Below are 19617 nucleotides of genomic sequence, written 5' to 3' on the forward strand. Positions count from 1 at the left end.
TACTTCGAGTTTTATAAGAATATAGATTTGACCTGGATCTAGCAGAACGGAAAATTGCTTAATTTCTACGACAATTCATTTAGAATTACGAACGTACTGTCACCAAATATAAGTATTACATACTATCTTAACCGTTGGAATCGTTTTTGATTCAACTATCAGTTTAGAAAACAAATTTTGCTCTTTCATATTCAAATCGAGACAGTCATCAGTCGAACTTTTAACATCTTTTTTTGTTTCATTTCATTAAACACTTTGTCTATAGAATGCAAGGTCAAACTATTGTACTTTTCCGCTGCGTGTCATCTATAAGCTTGCAAATGTTTTTCTAATTTAGCCTCCAATTGGGTTAATCGTTGTTCGTGTTTATTCTGTATATTAACCAACCAGTCAATTCTCGTAACAATCTCGTTTAGAGTCGAAAAAAGCTTATCAAATCGGTCGTCCAAATATAAAGTAATATCCATAGAAATATACTTGCTTAAGGCTAACTTTGAAAAAAAAATCCTATACTCTAGCCGACTTGAAGGAAGGTTCACTCGGAGAACTAAGTCGTTTTATAGTAGTTGCCGAAATTGAATCTGTGAATGCGGCGGAGTACGATCAACAGCAGCAGAATTTAATTTTATCCCAATTGATATTAACAACAACTCAAACACCGTTATCCAAATTTCAATATTTGCCATAATTTAAAAATTGTAAAAAGCTCACAAAAATGTTCACTAACACTCTTCGCAGCAAGCAGTGTCCATTCACAAAGTTTTAATATTAAAATACAAAAAAAAAAATTTCATGTAATAACTCACTTTTTAATAGTAATTTTATGGTAATGCATGAATATTTAAGTCTGTAACACGAACTACAATTCAAAATCGATTATAAAAATTGAAGTTTAACAAATATATGTAATTTCGGTCAGAAGCTTTATAAAGTATAAAATAACTTCCAATCACCAATTAAGACTTTGTTCTTCAACCCTCGGGCTGTTTTCGCTGTAAAACTGGGAATACCATTTTCTGTATTTCACAATTGTCTTATCCTCTGACAGGTAAACTGGATTCTTCAAATGCATTTTGTAATTCCATATACGAATGTCCCGCTCAACCTATTAAAATAAATATTTCCAATAATAATATAAGTACTTTTGCGTAAATTATCAAATTTTAGTTAATTAGAATTAGAATGACACAATCTCACCATACAATATTCTGCAAAGAAGAAAATATAATCAAATATGGCTGTAAATCGAGAAGGAAAGTAATAATGCTGTATTATTCTTTGTCGAAACGGTCCTTCCGGTATACAGGCATATACGATTTTTCTATTTCCAGATATACCTTTGAAATTTAAATGGTTTATTGCAGGGCCAATCTGAAAGATGAAATATATTTGATATCAATAGACAACTGATAATTTTTAAACAATTGCTTATTTTTAGACTCATTTAAAATTTCTGCATTGTAGTAAGAGGTAACGTAACTCTTAAGAGGCTATTTACACTAATATTGCCCTTTCGATATTTCATTAATTCCATTAATAAAACTTTAATCAATTGTTATAATAATTATCTTAATTCCACAAAGCACTTTCAGGTAATCTAGTAGCTGCTAATATTCACGGCTGGTTAGGGGCCGTCCATAAATTACGTAAGGTATTTTGGGGTGGGTGGGGGTAAAGGATTTCTTACGATTTCTTACTCAGGGGTAGAAGGATAATAGATCTCGTCTTACGTAATATTCTTATTTTTATTTTTTGATCTCGTTGAGTGATGGAGTTTTGAATTTGGCTTTAATTGGGCGGTTTCTGTTAAGAGCGCTCGTTGTACTAACGCCATCTCGTGTAATGTGATAGAATAATAAATATTAAAATGCAAAAAATAAAATAAATGCATGCTTAGNACAACATGCCAAAGAAAAGAGGACGGAGCAATTAAATAATTAAAAATATATGTAAAGGTGTGATTGGCCCTCCAAAGCCGGAGGCGCTTGAAACAAAAGGAGTGACGTGGAACAATAGAAAATAAGGTCAGAAGCTTCTGGGAAGTCAGAAAGAACGGACCACGTGAAAGACCTCGAATATAGTAGGACGAGACAAAGGAACTTCATATAGTTAAAGACATTTCCTCCTCGAACTTACATAAAATATTTACAAGTCGACAGGATGAGACCGAAGAAAAGGATTACCGATTACGGAGACGACACCGAACGAACGGATAGGAGAGAAAAAGATAAAGAATCACCGAAAAGTAAGCCAAAAGTTCAAATATTTCGGGGTAATAACGACAAGATTAAAGCAGAGAATTGGGTGAGGAGATTTGAAACGGTGGCGGAGTACATGGAATGGAGCGAAAAGGACAAAATAATATTAATGGGAGACTATTTAGAAGACGAAGCCCTAAATTGGTACGTCGAACACGCGGACGATCAGAGTTGGGGAGAGCTAAAACAAACTTTCGTGGGAAGATTTGGAGTACAAGCCACCGAGCCCATCGTGGATTTTGTAAGGTTGAAATATGACCCAAAAATAGGAATAAAAAACTATTTCGAGAAAAAAAAAGTTTAGGGAAGTTAGCGCAGTTGAAAGACTTCCAGATAATACCACTAATAATGGAAGGTTTACCCAGAGAAATGGCGGAATACTTCATAACCGTAAGACCAAAAATTTTTGTAGAATTTTATTAAATAAGCCTAAGAATCGAAGAAAATTTAAAACAAAAACGAATGAATAAGTCCACAAGGAGTAATTTTGGTTATGGGACGGAAGAATTTAATTCGGAACACAAAAGGAAACCAAACGCTTGTAAGATTTGTGAGAGTTTGGGATATCAAAATAGATTCCATTGGGCTCGAGACTGTTGGAACAAGCAAAAACCGCCTGAACGAAAGCGGAAAGTAAATCTCGCTGAGGTCGAAAACAACGAAATACGAAACGAAAGTAAAAAAGTGGAGACAAATCTAAAAAAAAACAAATCATAAAATAAAAGGGACAAAGGAAAAAAGTATTCAGGAAAATGAAATCAAAATCGAGGACACAACACGAAATGGCCAATTCCCTAAAAGTATTTATGAAAGAAACAATAACGATACAAATAAAAATAGTTCTCAATACGAAAAAAGAACAGAAATGAATAATATTGAAGATTTAAATGGGTTGAGGGACAGAAATCGAAAAGTGCAAGAAACGTTAAGAGAGACATTACCAGATGAATTGTCCAATTCAGATCTGAATGTCCTTCAAGATAATTCAACAAATTTTATCTGTTTGACAAATAGCAGCAAATGTTTAAATAAATCGACCTCTATTCTTCTAACAACGGGCATTTTAATAGGAATCTTCATCGGTCTGGTGACAATTATGGGAATAACAACAAGATTATCCGTTTACATTTTCCACCGTTTGAAATTACGAAAGAAACCACAAGACAAATCTAGAACCTCAAAAATGGATAGAGTGGTTAGTTCTACAACACGAAGACCTGTCAAGAATCGATCTACAAAGGAAAAATTAAATCTACGAAAAGTAATCAGACAAGTATCTAATGTACTATATGAAATAGAGTGGGAGAAAAAGGGAAAACCGTCAGACGCCGTCTATATATCCAAGTTACGTTTATACAACAACCCAATCTTAGATCTACAAAGCGGGGGGATGTAAAGGTGTGGTTGGCCCTCCAAAGCCGGAGGCGGTTGAAACAAAAGGAGTGACGTGGAACAATAGAAAATAAGGACAGAAGCTTCTGGAAAGTCAGAGAGAACGGACCACGTGCAAGACCTCGAATATAGTAGGACGAGACAAAGGAACTTCATACAGTTGACGATATTTCCTTCTCGAACTTAAATAAAGTATTTACATTAGTATTCGGCTTTTAGTAAAAACTAAAATGTAAAACTAGAAATTAGAAATTATAAATAGTTTTTTCTTTCATATCTTTTAAACATAATTGTAAAAACATTAAACAGCAGTTTCTGAACAAGCTTATCGAGTGGCCATGGTCATCTGAAATCAAGCGTAAAATTTTCTAATTTCAGAATAAGTCCATCTTGATCGTAAATTGGACAATGATAGATCATATGTTTGACGGTGTCTAGGTTTTCTGTACAGCAAAAGCAAAAAGTAGTTACAGCCCGGTTATACATTGCCAGGTAGCTTCTAAAATTACCGTGCTCAGTAGGTAGTTTAGCAGTGGCAAACATAAAATATCTAAGTGGAAATGAGACCCTACATTCAACACTAGGAAAATAAAGTCTTGTTATTCTACTAGTTTTACTGCTCAACTACTTTTACTCAATTCACTTTTGTATAGCGTTGTCTTGAATATAATATTTAAGGCTAATATGTAAGAGAGGGATGCGAGTGTAGTTTAAATCAGTGTCCTTTGCAGCTGACTTAGCCTCAAAGTTAGCTTTATCGTTTCCTAGTATGCCAGTATGGCCAGGAACAAATATAGAAGTTAACTTATTTACATGATTTTTAATATGGTGCTGGATATATGCGATTTTATTGCTATTGCAATTGGAATTTAATAGAGCTTTTAGGACAGACTGAGAATCACTGTAAATGTTGATAGAGTTTTGATTGGTAGTGAAGTGGCCCACTGAACAGCTTGGTAGTCAGCATCATCTTCAGCTTGATAGATGGAAGTATGTGGGAGGTATCTGTACCTACTAACATATTTTTGGCAAAATATATCAGTTTAAAAAAAGATCCATAGAGGAAGCGGATGACACTAAATAACCTTGTTTACAGGATGATGATCAGAGATAGTAGAGTAATTGCAAAGTGGTAGCATATGAATAGCCGTAGATAGGAGTAGAGAACGTTGTTGAGCCTTGACATTTGTAGTTCTGATGCAGTAGTTTAGAGTCTTTTCTACAATACATAGTGGCAAAAGAAGCAGCTACGCTAATATCAGAGATACATTAGTAAAAACAGTTTTCCAGCACTTTGAAACATTGCCCCAGTATATAGAGTTTTATAAACTTTATTATTTAGTCCCCAGGTGCACCTAGTATATTTTAGCAGCATGTAGCTTACTTTCTTGGCCTTAGCCAAAATGTAATCAATATGGCAACAGAATATGGTTTCTATCTATTCTCTAATGTTTTATTTTGTATGACGTTTCTGTTTACACGTGCATCTGGCAAAGTTTTTTGCGTTTTTTGTAAAAGTTAAAATTAATATAAAAATAAGTAGTATGATGCTGATTAATAATAATAATAATATTGTTAATAATTAAAGTAATAAAGTTCTTAAAATAAACTGTTTATTCGAATTCATTAAATTTTTATATTTTTAAATTTGTTCACATAAAGTCTTATATAAATAATACTACATATTAAATTACTAATTAATAATTGTATATGTTGGATTTAAGGTTTTTAGGGTTTCATAAAATTATTTTTTTCGGTTAAAATCTTACTATAAAATCATGGCAAAATATTAGAGGAGAAGGTGATATTATGGAACGCTGCGGGTATTATGGAACCACCACATTTCGAACTGATAATAAAGGCGAACTGCAGCAGAATGTGGCTGAACTGAACTAGGCAGACATCCATAGCGAGGGAAAAACCCGTTTTACTTCAGTTAAACGGTTGTCCGTATTTAATCAGCAAATTTGTTTTTTTCAAAATTCACAAGTTTTGAATGCTAAGTGAATTTAATTATTTTTAAAATATAAATCGAGAAAGTTGTAGGTTCACTGGTGCATGTATTCCGTTCCAGACACTTAGAGGTACATATTAATCTGTGTGATGTTCACGTTTTTTAAATTTTGGTCTCGACAGACATAAGTTAATTCGAGATGGCGATGCGTGAAATACGGACCCCTTTGGTGCTTTTACAGTAATATGGAACTCAACTCCTCCGAACTCTCTCTTTGCAATCAGACATTCGTCCGGAGCAATTTGGGAAAAAGACACTAGGTAGAAAGTCTGAAAATATCGAAAAAGAGCTGCTGGAATATATATTGTTGATGGAGGTCATATTTTTCTATTATAAAAGCATTTTTGCGATAAAATACATTGGAGTAAATAATTTTGTAATTTATTTAACATTTTTTGTCTTTTCCTATTTGTTTTTGGCTACATTAAAGCATTTTTTTGAAAATATACAGTAAGGTTCCATATTACCACCCGATTTTCTCTAAGCCTACTTTCGGACTTTTTGTACAAAAGCCTTCAAAAACCAAACTTATAATTACACTAGCGAAAAATCCAATTAGGAACATTTAGTTTACTAGTTACCAGTACTTTTCGCACAAAAAATGTGAGTGTAGTTATTATACCTTGTTTACAATTCACTAAAATGTAATTGGGATTCAATAATACCACCTTTTCCTCTACATAAAATAGGAAAGGAGAAGGGATCAAAAAAAAAAAAAATATTACGGTTTCTTACAAAAAGGTGGAGGGTCTAGAATGGCCGAAATCGCCCTTACGTAATTTATGGACGGCTCCTTAGATGGCGTGCGTTGCAATTGCACGAAAATTTTCGTGCGTTAGTACACGCGACACGGAAATAAAACAGAATGTCCAGTTTTATCTTAGTGTTTCTGTCGACAGATTACGTCGTCTGTTTTTGCAGGCTCGAGTATTTGAATTTGGAAAAATATCTCAGTAATTTTTTATTTTTACTTGTATGATTTTAGTGTTTTACATTCTTATGCACTTTGAATTAGTGTATTAATAGTAAGTAAATGTAAAATCCGAATTTCCTACCGATTTTTTCTTGATCAATGTCCCGTTTTTCCTAAAATCCAATTAAATTCTTCTAGAAAAGAGACAGAAAACTACCTTGAAAGAGGGGGAAATTTCCACCTTTCCTTTTTTTTCAAAGTAAACATTCGCCTATTTCGACAATATTCCCACACTAAGAACGTAAAAGTTAATAGTTAACATAGTATTTCATCATTTTATTTGAGTTCCGGGGACAATTTTGACTTCCCCGCACACCTTTTACCTCGCAACTAATTTGTCACATGACCGTTTACCCACCGCGAAACGATAAAAGCCGCTTTTTCCCCCCTCCGGGGAGTCGCTTCCGTAGATTTAACTATAACTTGTGCCCTACGTTTATGCTCTAAGTTTTGTTTTCTAGGATATCTAAGCCCATAAAACGGCCTGGAATTAATTTTTGTGAACTCTCTCGGCACTTCGCGTTTTAGGGACTCAGAAATTTCTTTAGATAAGAGTTATTGTGTCGTATATATAGAAACTAATAAATCGTTGTTTCTTTGTTAAATTGGTGTTTGTTTTACTCGTATATCGCCTGTCATCTTACCGACAGCACTCCTCCACTCGAACCGAAAAAAGTTAATCCCGTACCCTCAGAATAAACTAAAGAAAATTTAAGCCATCTCTGACTAGCGGGCAAGTCCTTCCGACTTGAAAGCCGATCCACGGAGGTACGACGTAGTCATACCCCCTCGGTTCTCACATATTGGTTTGCAGGAGTAAGGTTTCGACTTTTTCCGAACTTCGGTGAGGCGAAAAAAAGGCCATATGCGAGTAACACGGACGATTCGAATCGAGTTAGGTATTAGTCTCCTATCGTAGGAAAGTTAAATAATAATTAGTAGATATAATGGAGGACGATCTCCAACCTAAACCTGCGGCTGGGCCAGGCAACCCAAATCTGAATCCAGCGCCGAATCCTATTAGATTGGGAGGCATAGGCGGAATAATACCTTTGTTACCCGTGTTTTCTGGAGAGGCAGGAGGCCCCAGAGTAACCGATTTTTTTGATTTTTTGGCGGACGCTACCAAAGTAGCCGCCTGGTCAAAGGCACAGATGCTAGTGGTGTCAAAGTTAAAACTCACGGGAATAGCACGTAAATTTGTAAGGGAAAATCATCGGATTAAAGCAGTAAATGAATTCGATGAATTCAAACGCCTAATGATAGAGCGCTTTGACCGCGAACCCTTTCCCTTTCGACTAAGTAAATTTTATACATGCGTTCAGCAAAGGGAGGAAGATGTGCAGGCGTATGCCGCTCATCTTCAGTCGTTAGCAATGGAGAAAATGATCACGCCGGAGCCGGAAACTGCTATCATTCATAGAGTTCAAACTAAAGAATTGACCGATTAAAGGCCCAATTTTTAAATGGAATCGATATACGTTAAAGGCAACGAACCATGTCCCGGGAGCCTGCTACTTTTGACGAGGCGCTAAAAGCCGCTATTAGCGAAGATATGATAGAGAATTTTAACGCACGTCTTCTCGAGAGCATACGAACAGTTAGGGAAGGAGAAAGATCGACAGATGCCTCACCCTCATTAGACGATCTACAGCAACTAACCTCAGAAATGGAGGAGCTTAAAGTTCGAATGGATAGTTTAACCAGAGCCCCCTCTCGAAACGACTCTAGGAACTCTTCATCTAGAAGAAATGAGAAAAGAAACTATAATAACAGAAACTGTAACAATCTACCATTTAGGCGTAGCGAATATCGTCCAATTACTTTTAATCTTCAATCTGATAACCCGAATAATCGATCTAACCTAAACCGGACCCAGAACTCGCCTGATCGCCGAGAAAATAATAACAACGATCGAGGCGCACGTCAACGAAACGACTTTCCCGGCGAAGCGACGCAACACCTGACCAATGCCGGACCCGTTTCCGATCGCAATCTTCGGAAACGACGCAAACCCATTGGGAAAAAATGTGCGAAGCGTCGAAATTCGACGACACTGTCACGATCCTAGAAGTTGTGCCACCGTACCTTACTCTATTCGCAAGCCGAAGCGAAGATTCCCTATAGATCAACAGCGGCAAATCTATAAATTATCTCACGAACAAAATCGAAAAGCTTTCCCTATATCAACTACTAAATATACAACATCGCCAACTGAGGCTACATTTGATTATTATATCGGAGGAAACAGTACAGAGGAGAACGAGACAAAGTGGAAAGGCAGAATATTATATTTGTCTGCCAAAAATATTAACGTCTGGTCCCGAGTTAGCTCGGGAAAGTCACACAGCGTTACAGAAAATGCGGTCCTTTCGGTCCCCCAATTTTTTTTTTTGATTTTTGGAATGTTTTTCAAGTCTCCAAATTTCTTCAAAAATTTTTACCCGCGCAAAAAAATTTTATCGCGATTTTAATGAACCTTTAATGATGCGCGATTAACGCTTAATTGTTTTTTATTTATTTTTTAAATGAGAATTAATTAATCGTTTTAAAGTTGTAGTTCACGGATTTAACTACGGTAAAGTTATTTAAATCGACTTTTCAATGTCAGAAACGACCTCCAATAGTTTCTAATTTTTTAAAGTAATATATTTTATTATATATAAGTTTAATTAAGTCGGGGGTTCGGAAATTGCAATAAATATTTCAATTTTTTAAAAATATTTAGAAATATTGCTCTAGCTAGTATTCACTCTACTTTAAACTCTTTTTTTCCCGAGACGTCTAGAGAATGTTCCGGGAAATACGACACCAGCTGTTCTCAAGGTCATCCAGCTGTGTAAACAATGACTCATTTGTGTCAAATTTCATAGAAAAGCGAGACAATGAAAAATAAAGTTTGAAGCTTTTTCTTCAAAATTAACGCATTTCTTTCGTTTTATTCAGTTTAAAGTATCTTTTATGTTTAATTAAAAATTTTTTTAAAAACATTTGTACGGCAAGTGGTTAATAATATTCCCATTAAAACGCAAGTTGACCCTTAGAGTGGAACATACTGTACGTTCATATCAAATGACCTAGCAAACAGATTGAAGGGGAAAGCCAATGTCAAATTTGGATTTAGACAAAAATTAGGAACCAACCCATATAAAATTTATGCAACCTATAATACAGTAGGATAACACGGACAGGACCGCAGAGCCACACACCGAACCGCTGGAAGAAGACGCTTCAACGGCTGCTCCACAACCGAGTACTTATACTGAGCGTGAGGAGGACTTCACCTTCACCTCCATACTGCCTTCCTTCCCGGAAGAATAAACAGAATCAGACAATGCCCTATAACCACAGAAACATACACATGGCTTATATAGACTACAGAAAAGCATTCGACAGTGTTCCACACAGTTGGCTGCTACATATTCTACGCATGTACAAAATACATCCATCACTTATTGCATTCTTTGGAAACACTATGCAGCACTGGAGAACAACACTACATCTCAGGGTTAGTAACACTTTCATACAAACAAACGAAATATTCATTAGGCGAGGAATCTTTCAAGCAGATTCCTTGAGTCCTCTCTGGTTCTGCCTAGCCGTGAATCCATTATCCAACATGATAAACAACACGCATTATGGCTACAATATCAGACATGAAAAAACAACACAGTTTACACTGTCACATCTCATGTACATGGACGACATAAAACTTTATGCATCCACACAAAAACAACTTCATCAACTCCTACAAATCACACATTCATACACTAAGGACATACAAATGGAGTTTGGCCTAGACAAATGCAAAAAACTTCACATAGAAAAAGGAATCCTGAAGAAAGAAGATTTTGCACTTGGAAATGGAGACGTTATTGAATCCATGGAAGAGGGCGAGTTCTACAAGTACTTAGGATTCCAACAGGCCAAACTAACAGAACATACACAAATAAAGCAACGATTAATTAAAGAATACCAAAGTAGGTTAAACGCTATACTTAGAACACAGTTAAATGCAAAACACACAGTTAAAGCAATAAACACATATGTCATCCCAGTACTCACATACTCTTTTGGAGTTATACATTGGACTCACACAGATCTCGAGCAACTCCAAAGGAAAACAAGAACAACACTTACTAAGCATAAACAACATCATCCTAAATCCGCCACAGAAAGATTAACCCTTCCACGTAAAGAAGGCGGACGTGGCCTGATTGACATAGTTAACCTTCACTACAAACAAATACAGTCACTGCGAGAGTTTTTCTACAAGAAACAAGAAACATCACAGTTACATAAAGCAGTAACTCTAGCAGACTCAAATAACACACCATTAAACTTACACTCACAACATACAGACATGACACAACATATAAAAAGCATAGACAACATTAAGCAATCATGGGCTCAAAAGGCTCTCCATGGCAGGCATCCTTACGACCTGGCCCAGGATTTTGTTGACAAAACTGCGTCAAACAGCTGGTTAGATCGGGGATGCCTCTTTGGGGAGACGGAAGGATTCATGATTGCCATACAGGATCAGGTCATAAATACTAAAAACTACAGAAAACACATACTCAAAGATACAACACTCACAAATGACACATGCAGAAAATGTCACATCATGCCAGAAACTATACAACACATCACTTCTGGTTGCAAGCTCTTGGCACAGACAGATTACTTACATAGACACAATCAAGTAGCAAATATAATACACCAAGAGCTTGCAAAGAAACACAAATTGGCAGACATCCACGAACCATACTACAAGTATATTCCACAGACAGTATTGGAAAATAACACGCACAAAATGTATTACGACAGAGCCATAATCACAGATAAAACAATTTACCACAACAGACCAGACATCACACTCATTGACAAACACAATAAAATCACATACATTATAGACATAGCCATTCCAAACACTCACAATGTACAAAACACATGCACTGAAAAAATTAGCAAGTACACAGAACTTGCCCAGGAAATAAGGCATCTATGGAGGATGGATAGGGTAGTTATTGTACCTGTTGTTCTCTCCTGTACAGGTGTGATACCACACACACTACACAAAAGCCTGGGAACATTAGAATTGAGTAGAAATACATACATAACACTACAGAAGGCCACTATATTGAATACATGCCACATTGTTAGGAAATTGCTGAATACAGACACTGACACACTTAGTTAATTTTAGTTTTGTTTTGGTTGCTATGCCTTGACTCTGGTCCGGCATAGTACACAGCCATCGTGTGAACCGAGTAAAACCCACTAAATCCAACACAATAATAATAATAATAATAATCAGCGCAGAGCCCAAACGGTTAAGAGTTGAAAGTTGAAATTTGGTACACAGTTAGGGTACGTTACGAAAACGCACACTGAGAAGGGATTTTTCGAAATTCCTCCCCACGGGGGAAAGCGACAGGATTAAGGCTTAACACTTCCATCAACAATGGAAGTGTTAAGTAACAATAGAAGTTATAAGTAACAATAAAAGTTTTAAGTAACAATGGAAGTGTCAACAATGATAATGTGACGTAACAATGGAATTGTTAAGAGAAAGCGACGTGCAACACGCAGATGCAGTTTTATTCGTTTTTGCGGGAAATCGAACATATTTTTAGACCCATGTAAAAATTTTCTAATTAGTCTGGAAACAAGGGGACCCAATTCTTGCATTCTGTGAAAACGGGTAAGGTTGACTGTAACGTAATAATCTTTATAATAGATATCGTTGCTTTTGCCCGAGCAACGCCGGGCCCACCTGCTAGTATATTATAAAAGTGTTTTATCGTGACATTCTTTCTGTAAATACACAATACTTTCTGTCATTTACGCATTCTTAAGTTCGATTTGTACAATGTACGTATAATGTAAAACATACTCGTGAAAATAAACGATAACTATCTTAAAAGTTTTATCGAATATATTTATATGTGTAATCTTTTCAAATATTTTGTGCCGTACTGTATAATTATAATTAATTAATTACCTGTTGAACTTCAAATGGTATCTGTACAACAGATATTCCGAACAATTTAAAACTGACAATGCCATTAAATTCGTAACAGTGAAGACTTTCTTCAAACATTGGAGAGCGAAACATTTTGATTATAGAATGAAAAAATTTCCACCAATTTTCCGGATGAAGAATAATTTTAGACGATATCCCAAATTTGTGAAGGCAATTCATGTGAGTGAAATCTATTGGATTTTCTATAAGTTCCTACAGTATTTAATGAAAAAAAAACGTAAATAATACATTTATTCATTTGGCATAGTTTTAATCTATTGGCATAGTTATAAATACCTGAATATGGCAATTTACAATGTGTTCACTACGACCTCTAAACAGCATTAGTCGATTTTCTATTTCTGGTATAACTGGAGGTTTCCACAGAGGAGGTTGTCCTTCTGCATGATGCCACACGTAGATGAATCCGTTTTGCTCAATCGTTTCCCAACCTTTTATTTTTGCAACTTCTGGAACTAAATTTAAATACATTGGATAATGGGTGCTTTTTAAATATTACTTCAAAAGAAAAATATATCTTTCCAACAGTAGAAAAATATAAGCGTATGGTGCATTTGCTTTAAGGCAACAATTAAAGTAAAATTAGTTAATCAATAAAAAAAGACACGTGTAAATCGAACTACAATTTTACAATAAACGGAAGAGAATTGCGATAAAATTTAGTATAACGTATAAAAAGCTTAATTATACAATAGAAAAGCATTGCATAAATTATTATAAAAACGGTAAACTTTATTTCTGCTGTAATACATGTGTAAAGGGACTGCCATCAGCAACAATGACGTAGACGATTAAAACTTTAAACGTATAGATTATGTCACATAGTATATCTGGCATATTCGATCTGAATTTCCATCTTAACACTACGCAGCGATGAAATGTACAACAGCCAGCTAACTGCCCAAGGTGATGCTGAAGAGGAGCTACATTAATGTATTTTGGTAATCCTGCAGGAATTAGTTATCGAGATCAAATCAAAAATTAATAGCTTTGGAACAGGGTTTTATTTATATTTCATTGATTATCGAACAGTTGTTTAAGTCATTGACTCACGATTAAATGTGAATCAGCTGTGGAGCTGTAATTTTGGTCGCGAACATGCCACAGTAAACATGTCGCAGTTGCTCATAGTAGCAACTTATACAGCCACTTGCAAACTGTCGAAAATATAAATATCGTAAAAAATATAAGTCACACGTCAAGGTATAAAAAAATTAAAATTATTTTCTTAAAAAAAAGATCAAAATTTCTTCGCAAGATAACAAACCAGTACTTTAACGAAAATCTTTCTTATGTAGAGCGAATTTCGCGCAGATGTAACGCATTTTTAAGTACTACACATTATGTCAGTTCACCATTTTAGAAATAATTGCCTGGTTGATTTATACAATTTTCTTCATTACTTCTTGTGTAACCTAGTGTAAGTTGATCACTTTGTTAACACAATGTAGTATTATATTCTCATATTGTACACAACAGTACATTGTCAGTGCGTGAACGCTACATATTATACCAGTTGCAAATACCAGTTGCATAGCTGCCTGTAATGTATTTGTTTTAATCTATTTGCTATTTCTGTATGTTGTAGTCTTCTTACATAAGTAGAATTAGGTCTACATTGTAAAGCAGTGATAATCAGGCTGAATTTATCTGTGCTATCGATTTTAGTCAAATAACCTGTTACATCGACGTGTGAATTTTGCTGTTTGTGTAGTTATAAAGTGTTTGTAAATTAACGTGCTGCTTCTCGTGAGATTTATTTTCTGTCAAAGATTTTGCAATGTTGTTCCTGCATATATGACAGGGTCAATATCTTATGCAATTTGCAGACTGTTTGATGTGGCCAATTTAATAGTTTACAATGTCTGATTCAATGTGATTTATCATATTAAATGTTACAGTGAATAATGATCTTTGAAAACTGTCTCAATTTAAATGCATTAATTACACAGATAATTTCGTTTAATAAATTAATTTAACCATCATCGTTGATGTGAAACTAAAGCACTTTTTTCATATCTATTCGCAATGCTAAAAGAATCAGTTTTAAGTACGAATCAGCAGTATATATTATTGGTATAGCTGTATTAAATATATATATTTTTAGTAGTTCTTACTTTTTTCGGCGTAAGGTATTTTCACGCAAGAACCATCCTGTCCAGAAAATCGCCATCCGTGGAAAGGACATTCGATGCAATCTTCGTGAACTTTTCCATCCGTTCCTAAATGAGCTCCCAAATGAGGGCAATAAGCATCTAAAACAAAACATGTTCCTGTTTTTCCACGAAATATAACGAATTGCTGACCTGTAAAGTAATTAATAATATTTTTGTCATAAAATTTTTATATTTATTATCATTAATTTACGTACTTTGCGTAAATAAAGATTGGGTATATTTACAATAAATGTATATACTCATTTTTTCACATACCGTTTAATAATTAATTTGTATTTCTATAATTATGTGTAAAATCTTTACAAAAACAATTGTTATTACAGTGAGAACAGATACAAGGTTTCATAGTGAAAAGTTATTACTTATTATTAGTATAATCAAGCATTAAATATCTACAAAATGACAATACAAACTTTACTAATAAATTAATTCAGAATTGATCAATCACACGTTTCAGATTTTATCGTAAATGGATCAATCGAAAAACCAAAACTGTTAAAAGTGGGTGTTAGTTGACTTACCCAGATTTTTCTCGGCGTATCAACGAACGATTTTTTAATATAATTGACTTAATAATATAACTGGTGAATCCTCACTATCTACTATTTGAACAAGAAATTTATTATATTTTTTAGCAAAAATGGACTTAACTAGAATCTATTTAAATTTAAACGGAAAGCACTTCCTAGAACTTTATATTCAATTGAGAACATTTTACGAATAAATTTGTTCTGTATATCTAATTTATGATAATTAGATAAACTCCAATCGATGAAGCATAACTGATTGCGTTCATAATTATAGAATTGAATAGTTTAAACAGCATATATAGTATTACCTTTCAATCTTGTGGAGAACTGCCTAAATTATACAAGTCATTAAAAATCCTTTCCGAATAATTAATAAGAGACGTCGGTAAATTTTTAATTATAAAATAAAAAATTGCATCATGTCCAGGTGCTGTTTTGATTTTCAGATTTTTAATGCACGAGTATAACTTTTCTGTATTGAATATCTCTTTATATGGTTAGCGCTCTAGTTGTTTATTACCAATAGTATCCATTTTATAGTTATTTAAGTAACTAGTAATGATTTATTTTACATTATATCAGTCGGTCTATAACAAGTAACACAAGTAACACATGGTGATGAAGATAAGATAGACCTATCACAATCATGTCACACTAAGTTTCCAATAATTCAAATTGCACTTGGTCCATATTAATGAAGAACGAAATACCGACAAGGGATGTGTATCTGATCCGCTTTTCAGCAAAAACCGTAATATAATTCCAATTAACTTACTAGAGACTTCCATACAAAATTCTGATCCATGGAAACCATTCAGTTCCAATTATATTCGAATAAAAATACTAAAATCGTTATTGAAATGTCGTGAAAAAAGTAAAAATACGTAAAATGTGTGATACTTTTAAGATTATATCACAAAAAATATTGAAAACAAATAACTAATGTGACGTCTGAATATCTTACCTAGGGCAGTAACAGGCTTGCACTTCCCAACAGGTAGATCCCTGGATTCTAATAAAGGTATCCATCCATTTGGATACGCAGGAGGATATTCTTTTGCACTTCGCAATCTATTTGTTTCTTTTAATAACTGCATTCGTTTTCTATGTAATTCCCTTGCATTCATACTTCCATCCTCATAACCGATATCCGTCATGTCCTACATCGATAAATTACCGTTGAAATGTAAGTAATATATTTTAAACAACAAATACCTCTTTAATTATACTTACAACGACTCTATTATAAGTTGATAACGAAAAATACATGACCAGAATAATTAGAAAGAATAAAATCAGTAGATATGGTTTATTTATAATTGTTGTACTGATGCATTGGAACATATCCAGAACCCAGGGACATTTCCATAATTCCTCTGCTACGCTGCCATAAATAAAGGTGAACATATTTGTTTGAATTATACCCTGGAAAATGTCTGAAATAAAAAATTCAATTACATTCTTTAATAATTTATTAGCTTTCATTAATTTAGCACTTATAAACGGTTATTATAACTGTTTATTTTAATAGTTTAGAATTGATGCAGTTTGGATTCACTGTTTCAATAGCAACGATTATTGTCACGTTGACATTTGTTACATAATATCATTTTTTTAATTATTAGCGATCAGAAAAATAATGCTTTATTAAACTAATAGGTATAAATGGAAGTTGATTAATTGTCAATTTTAACGAGTGAAAAAAAAATATTTAGAGAACAAACGCATATACAGTAGAGTGTCGATTTTCCGAAAGTCAATCATCCGAAACGTCAATCATCCGAAAGAATTCCAGTCGGCAAATTTAAATTTTCGCCAGTGCTGTGGCGCTGTAATCTTTGGCTATGTCTTGGGCTACTCAAATATTTTACGTTTTTGATACTAAATTAACATCTAAAGTATAATTTTTTATTATTTTTATATTTTTCAATATATTTATTTTGTTTGTACAAAATAAAAAAATAATTTTTAACGATACAATAGTCTTTGTTAGGCTTAACATCGACGAAAATTCAACGNTAGCTCCAGCTAGTATTCACTCTACTTTAAACTCTTTTTTTCCCGAGACGTCTAGAGAATGTTCCGGGAAATACGACACCAGCTGTTCTCAAGGTCATCCAGCTGTGTAAACAATGACTCATTTGTGTCAAATTTCATAGAAAAGCGAGACAATGAAAAATAAAGTTTGAAGCTTTTTCTTCAAAATTAACGCATTTCTTTCGTTTTATTCAGTTTAAAGTATCTTTTATGTTTAATTAAAAATTTTTTTAAAAACATTTGTACGGCAAGTGGTTAATAATATTCCCATTAAAACGCAAGTTGACCCTTAGAGTGGAACGTACTGTACGTTCATATCAAATGACCTACCAAACAGATTGAAGGGGAAAGCCAATGTCAAATTTGGATTTAGACAAAAATTAGGAACCAACCCATATAAAATTTATGCAACCTATAATACAGTAGGATAACACGGACAGGACCGCAGAGCCACACACCGAACCGCTGGAAGAAGACGCTTCAACGGCTGCTCCACAACCGAGTACTTATACTGAGCGTGAGGAGGACTTCACCTTCACCTCCATACTGCCTTCCTTCCCGGAAGAACAAACAGAATCAGACAATGCCCTATAACCACAGAAACATACACATGGCTTATATAGACTACAGAAAACCATTCGACAGTGTTCCACACAGTTGGCTGCTACATATTCTACGCATGTACAAAATACATCCATCACTTACTGCATTCTTTGGAAACACTATGCAGCACTGGAGAACAACACTACATCTCAGGGTTAGTAACACTTTCATACAAACAAACGAAATATTCATTAGGCGAGGAATCTTTCAAGCAGATTCCTTGAGTCCTCTCTGGTTCTGCCTAGCCCTGAATCCATTATCCAACATGATAAACAACACGCATTATGGCTACAATATCAGACATGAAAAAACAACACAGTTTACACTGTCACATCTCATGTACATGGACGACATAAAACTTTATGCATCCACACAAAAACAACTTCATCAACTCTTACAAATCACANAAGGAAACATATCTCGCCGAGTTTCTTAATGTTCTTCATTCAAGAGTTCTTGCGCGTTTTTCTGTCGTCAGATCCGTTTAAGGTTCCATTACGAAAACTTCGATGTTATTTATTTCTCAGATGTGATTTTTGTTACTCCTTTAGCTGCTTGAGTTTTCTTGATTATACTGTATTTTTCTTAAATACAGTAAAATTGAATTTCGGCCTAACTGTACACCTGTTCGCGCCATACTGCCTAGCAACATTAGGCATCTTCTGTCCACTCTCTATCTTTGTTATTATACTCTCACCTTTCGAAAAGAAAAACAGACGCAAAACTTAACAAGTGCCTACCCGACAGTCTCGTGAATACATAAAAGAATTGTTTTGTCAGAAAAATAAAAGGCTGGTATTACAAGGGAAAGTTTCAAAGTTCGGAAGAATAATACCGATCGGTATAAATCGGCTTAAGCGTAGATGTCGACGCCTCCAGCACTCCGAAATGTTTCGAATTGTTACCTGAGACAAGAAAAAATCAATCGGTATTCATTATTTTACATAGCTTCTTCTTGTATTTATTCTGTGAGGTGTTCGTTATCCGATCATATGTTCGTTGTCCGAACATAAAAATCTTTCTCGAAAGTGTTCGTTATCTGATTTGTTCGTTATCCGATCTGTTCGTTAACCGATTACCACTGTACTTTAATTTTCAGTCAAATCTTCAATTACAAAGTGAAATAAATATAAAACAGTTGTTTTATTACTAAAATTTGTTTAAAACCTTCAAATTCATCAAGTAAATAATTTTCATTCACTTTTTATAAAATAAATATTTATATCTTTTGTGAACATTAAGTTTATATTATCGAGTNTATATGTTATTTTTATGTATGTTTCACTACAAAGCTATATTTAATTATAATTTACTTTAAAAGTATATTCATACAATTGAAAAATGTTTTGTACCGGGTATGTCTATCCACCACACATTTTATTTCACCGAGTAAGTTTTTATAATTTTATTTTTAATTTTAGCCCTTATATCGTGGCTAGCGATCCGGAATGTAATTGCGATATTGAAAATTTATTTTTAAAAAGTTTTGGCTCGAGATCGTATAATGAAAAAGAAAACATTATTAAAAGAGAAAGGCCAATGCCTAAGTTAAATGTAAACGCTTCAATAAAAAAATTTGTTCGA

The 19617-nt window shown here is 34.2% G+C and overlaps 1 protein-coding gene across 1 annotated transcript in view; it reads right to left on the reverse strand.

Moving 5' to 3' along the window:
- Positions 1–802: 802 nt before the first annotated feature.
- The window catches only part of LOC111637897 (cholesterol 7-desaturase-like), a 22231-nt gene continuing 3416 nt past the window's right edge, over positions 803–19617 (reverse strand). Inside the window, exons 2-8 of the mRNA XM_023383501.1 lie at positions 16627–16829; positions 16358–16553; positions 14804–14992; positions 12963–13141; positions 12645–12878; positions 1198–1371; positions 803–1105 (exon numbers count right to left, since the gene is read on the reverse strand). Of these exons, the coding sequence (XP_023239269.1) occupies positions 950–1105; positions 1198–1371; positions 12645–12878; positions 12963–13141; positions 14804–14992; positions 16358–16553; positions 16627–16800 (1302 nt within the window). The 5' untranslated portion in view covers positions 16801–16829 and the 3' untranslated portion in view covers positions 803–949. The remainder of the gene's footprint in view (positions 1106–1197; positions 1372–12644; positions 12879–12962; positions 13142–14803; positions 14993–16357; positions 16554–16626; positions 16830–19617) is intronic.

Source organism: Centruroides sculpturatus, unplaced genomic scaffold (genome assembly GCF_000671375.1).
Source record: "Centruroides sculpturatus isolate CEXI.00-Female unplaced genomic scaffold, Cexi_2.0 scaffold893, whole genome shotgun sequence".
NCBI lineage: Eukaryota > Metazoa > Arthropoda > Arachnida > Scorpiones > Buthidae > Centruroides > Centruroides sculpturatus.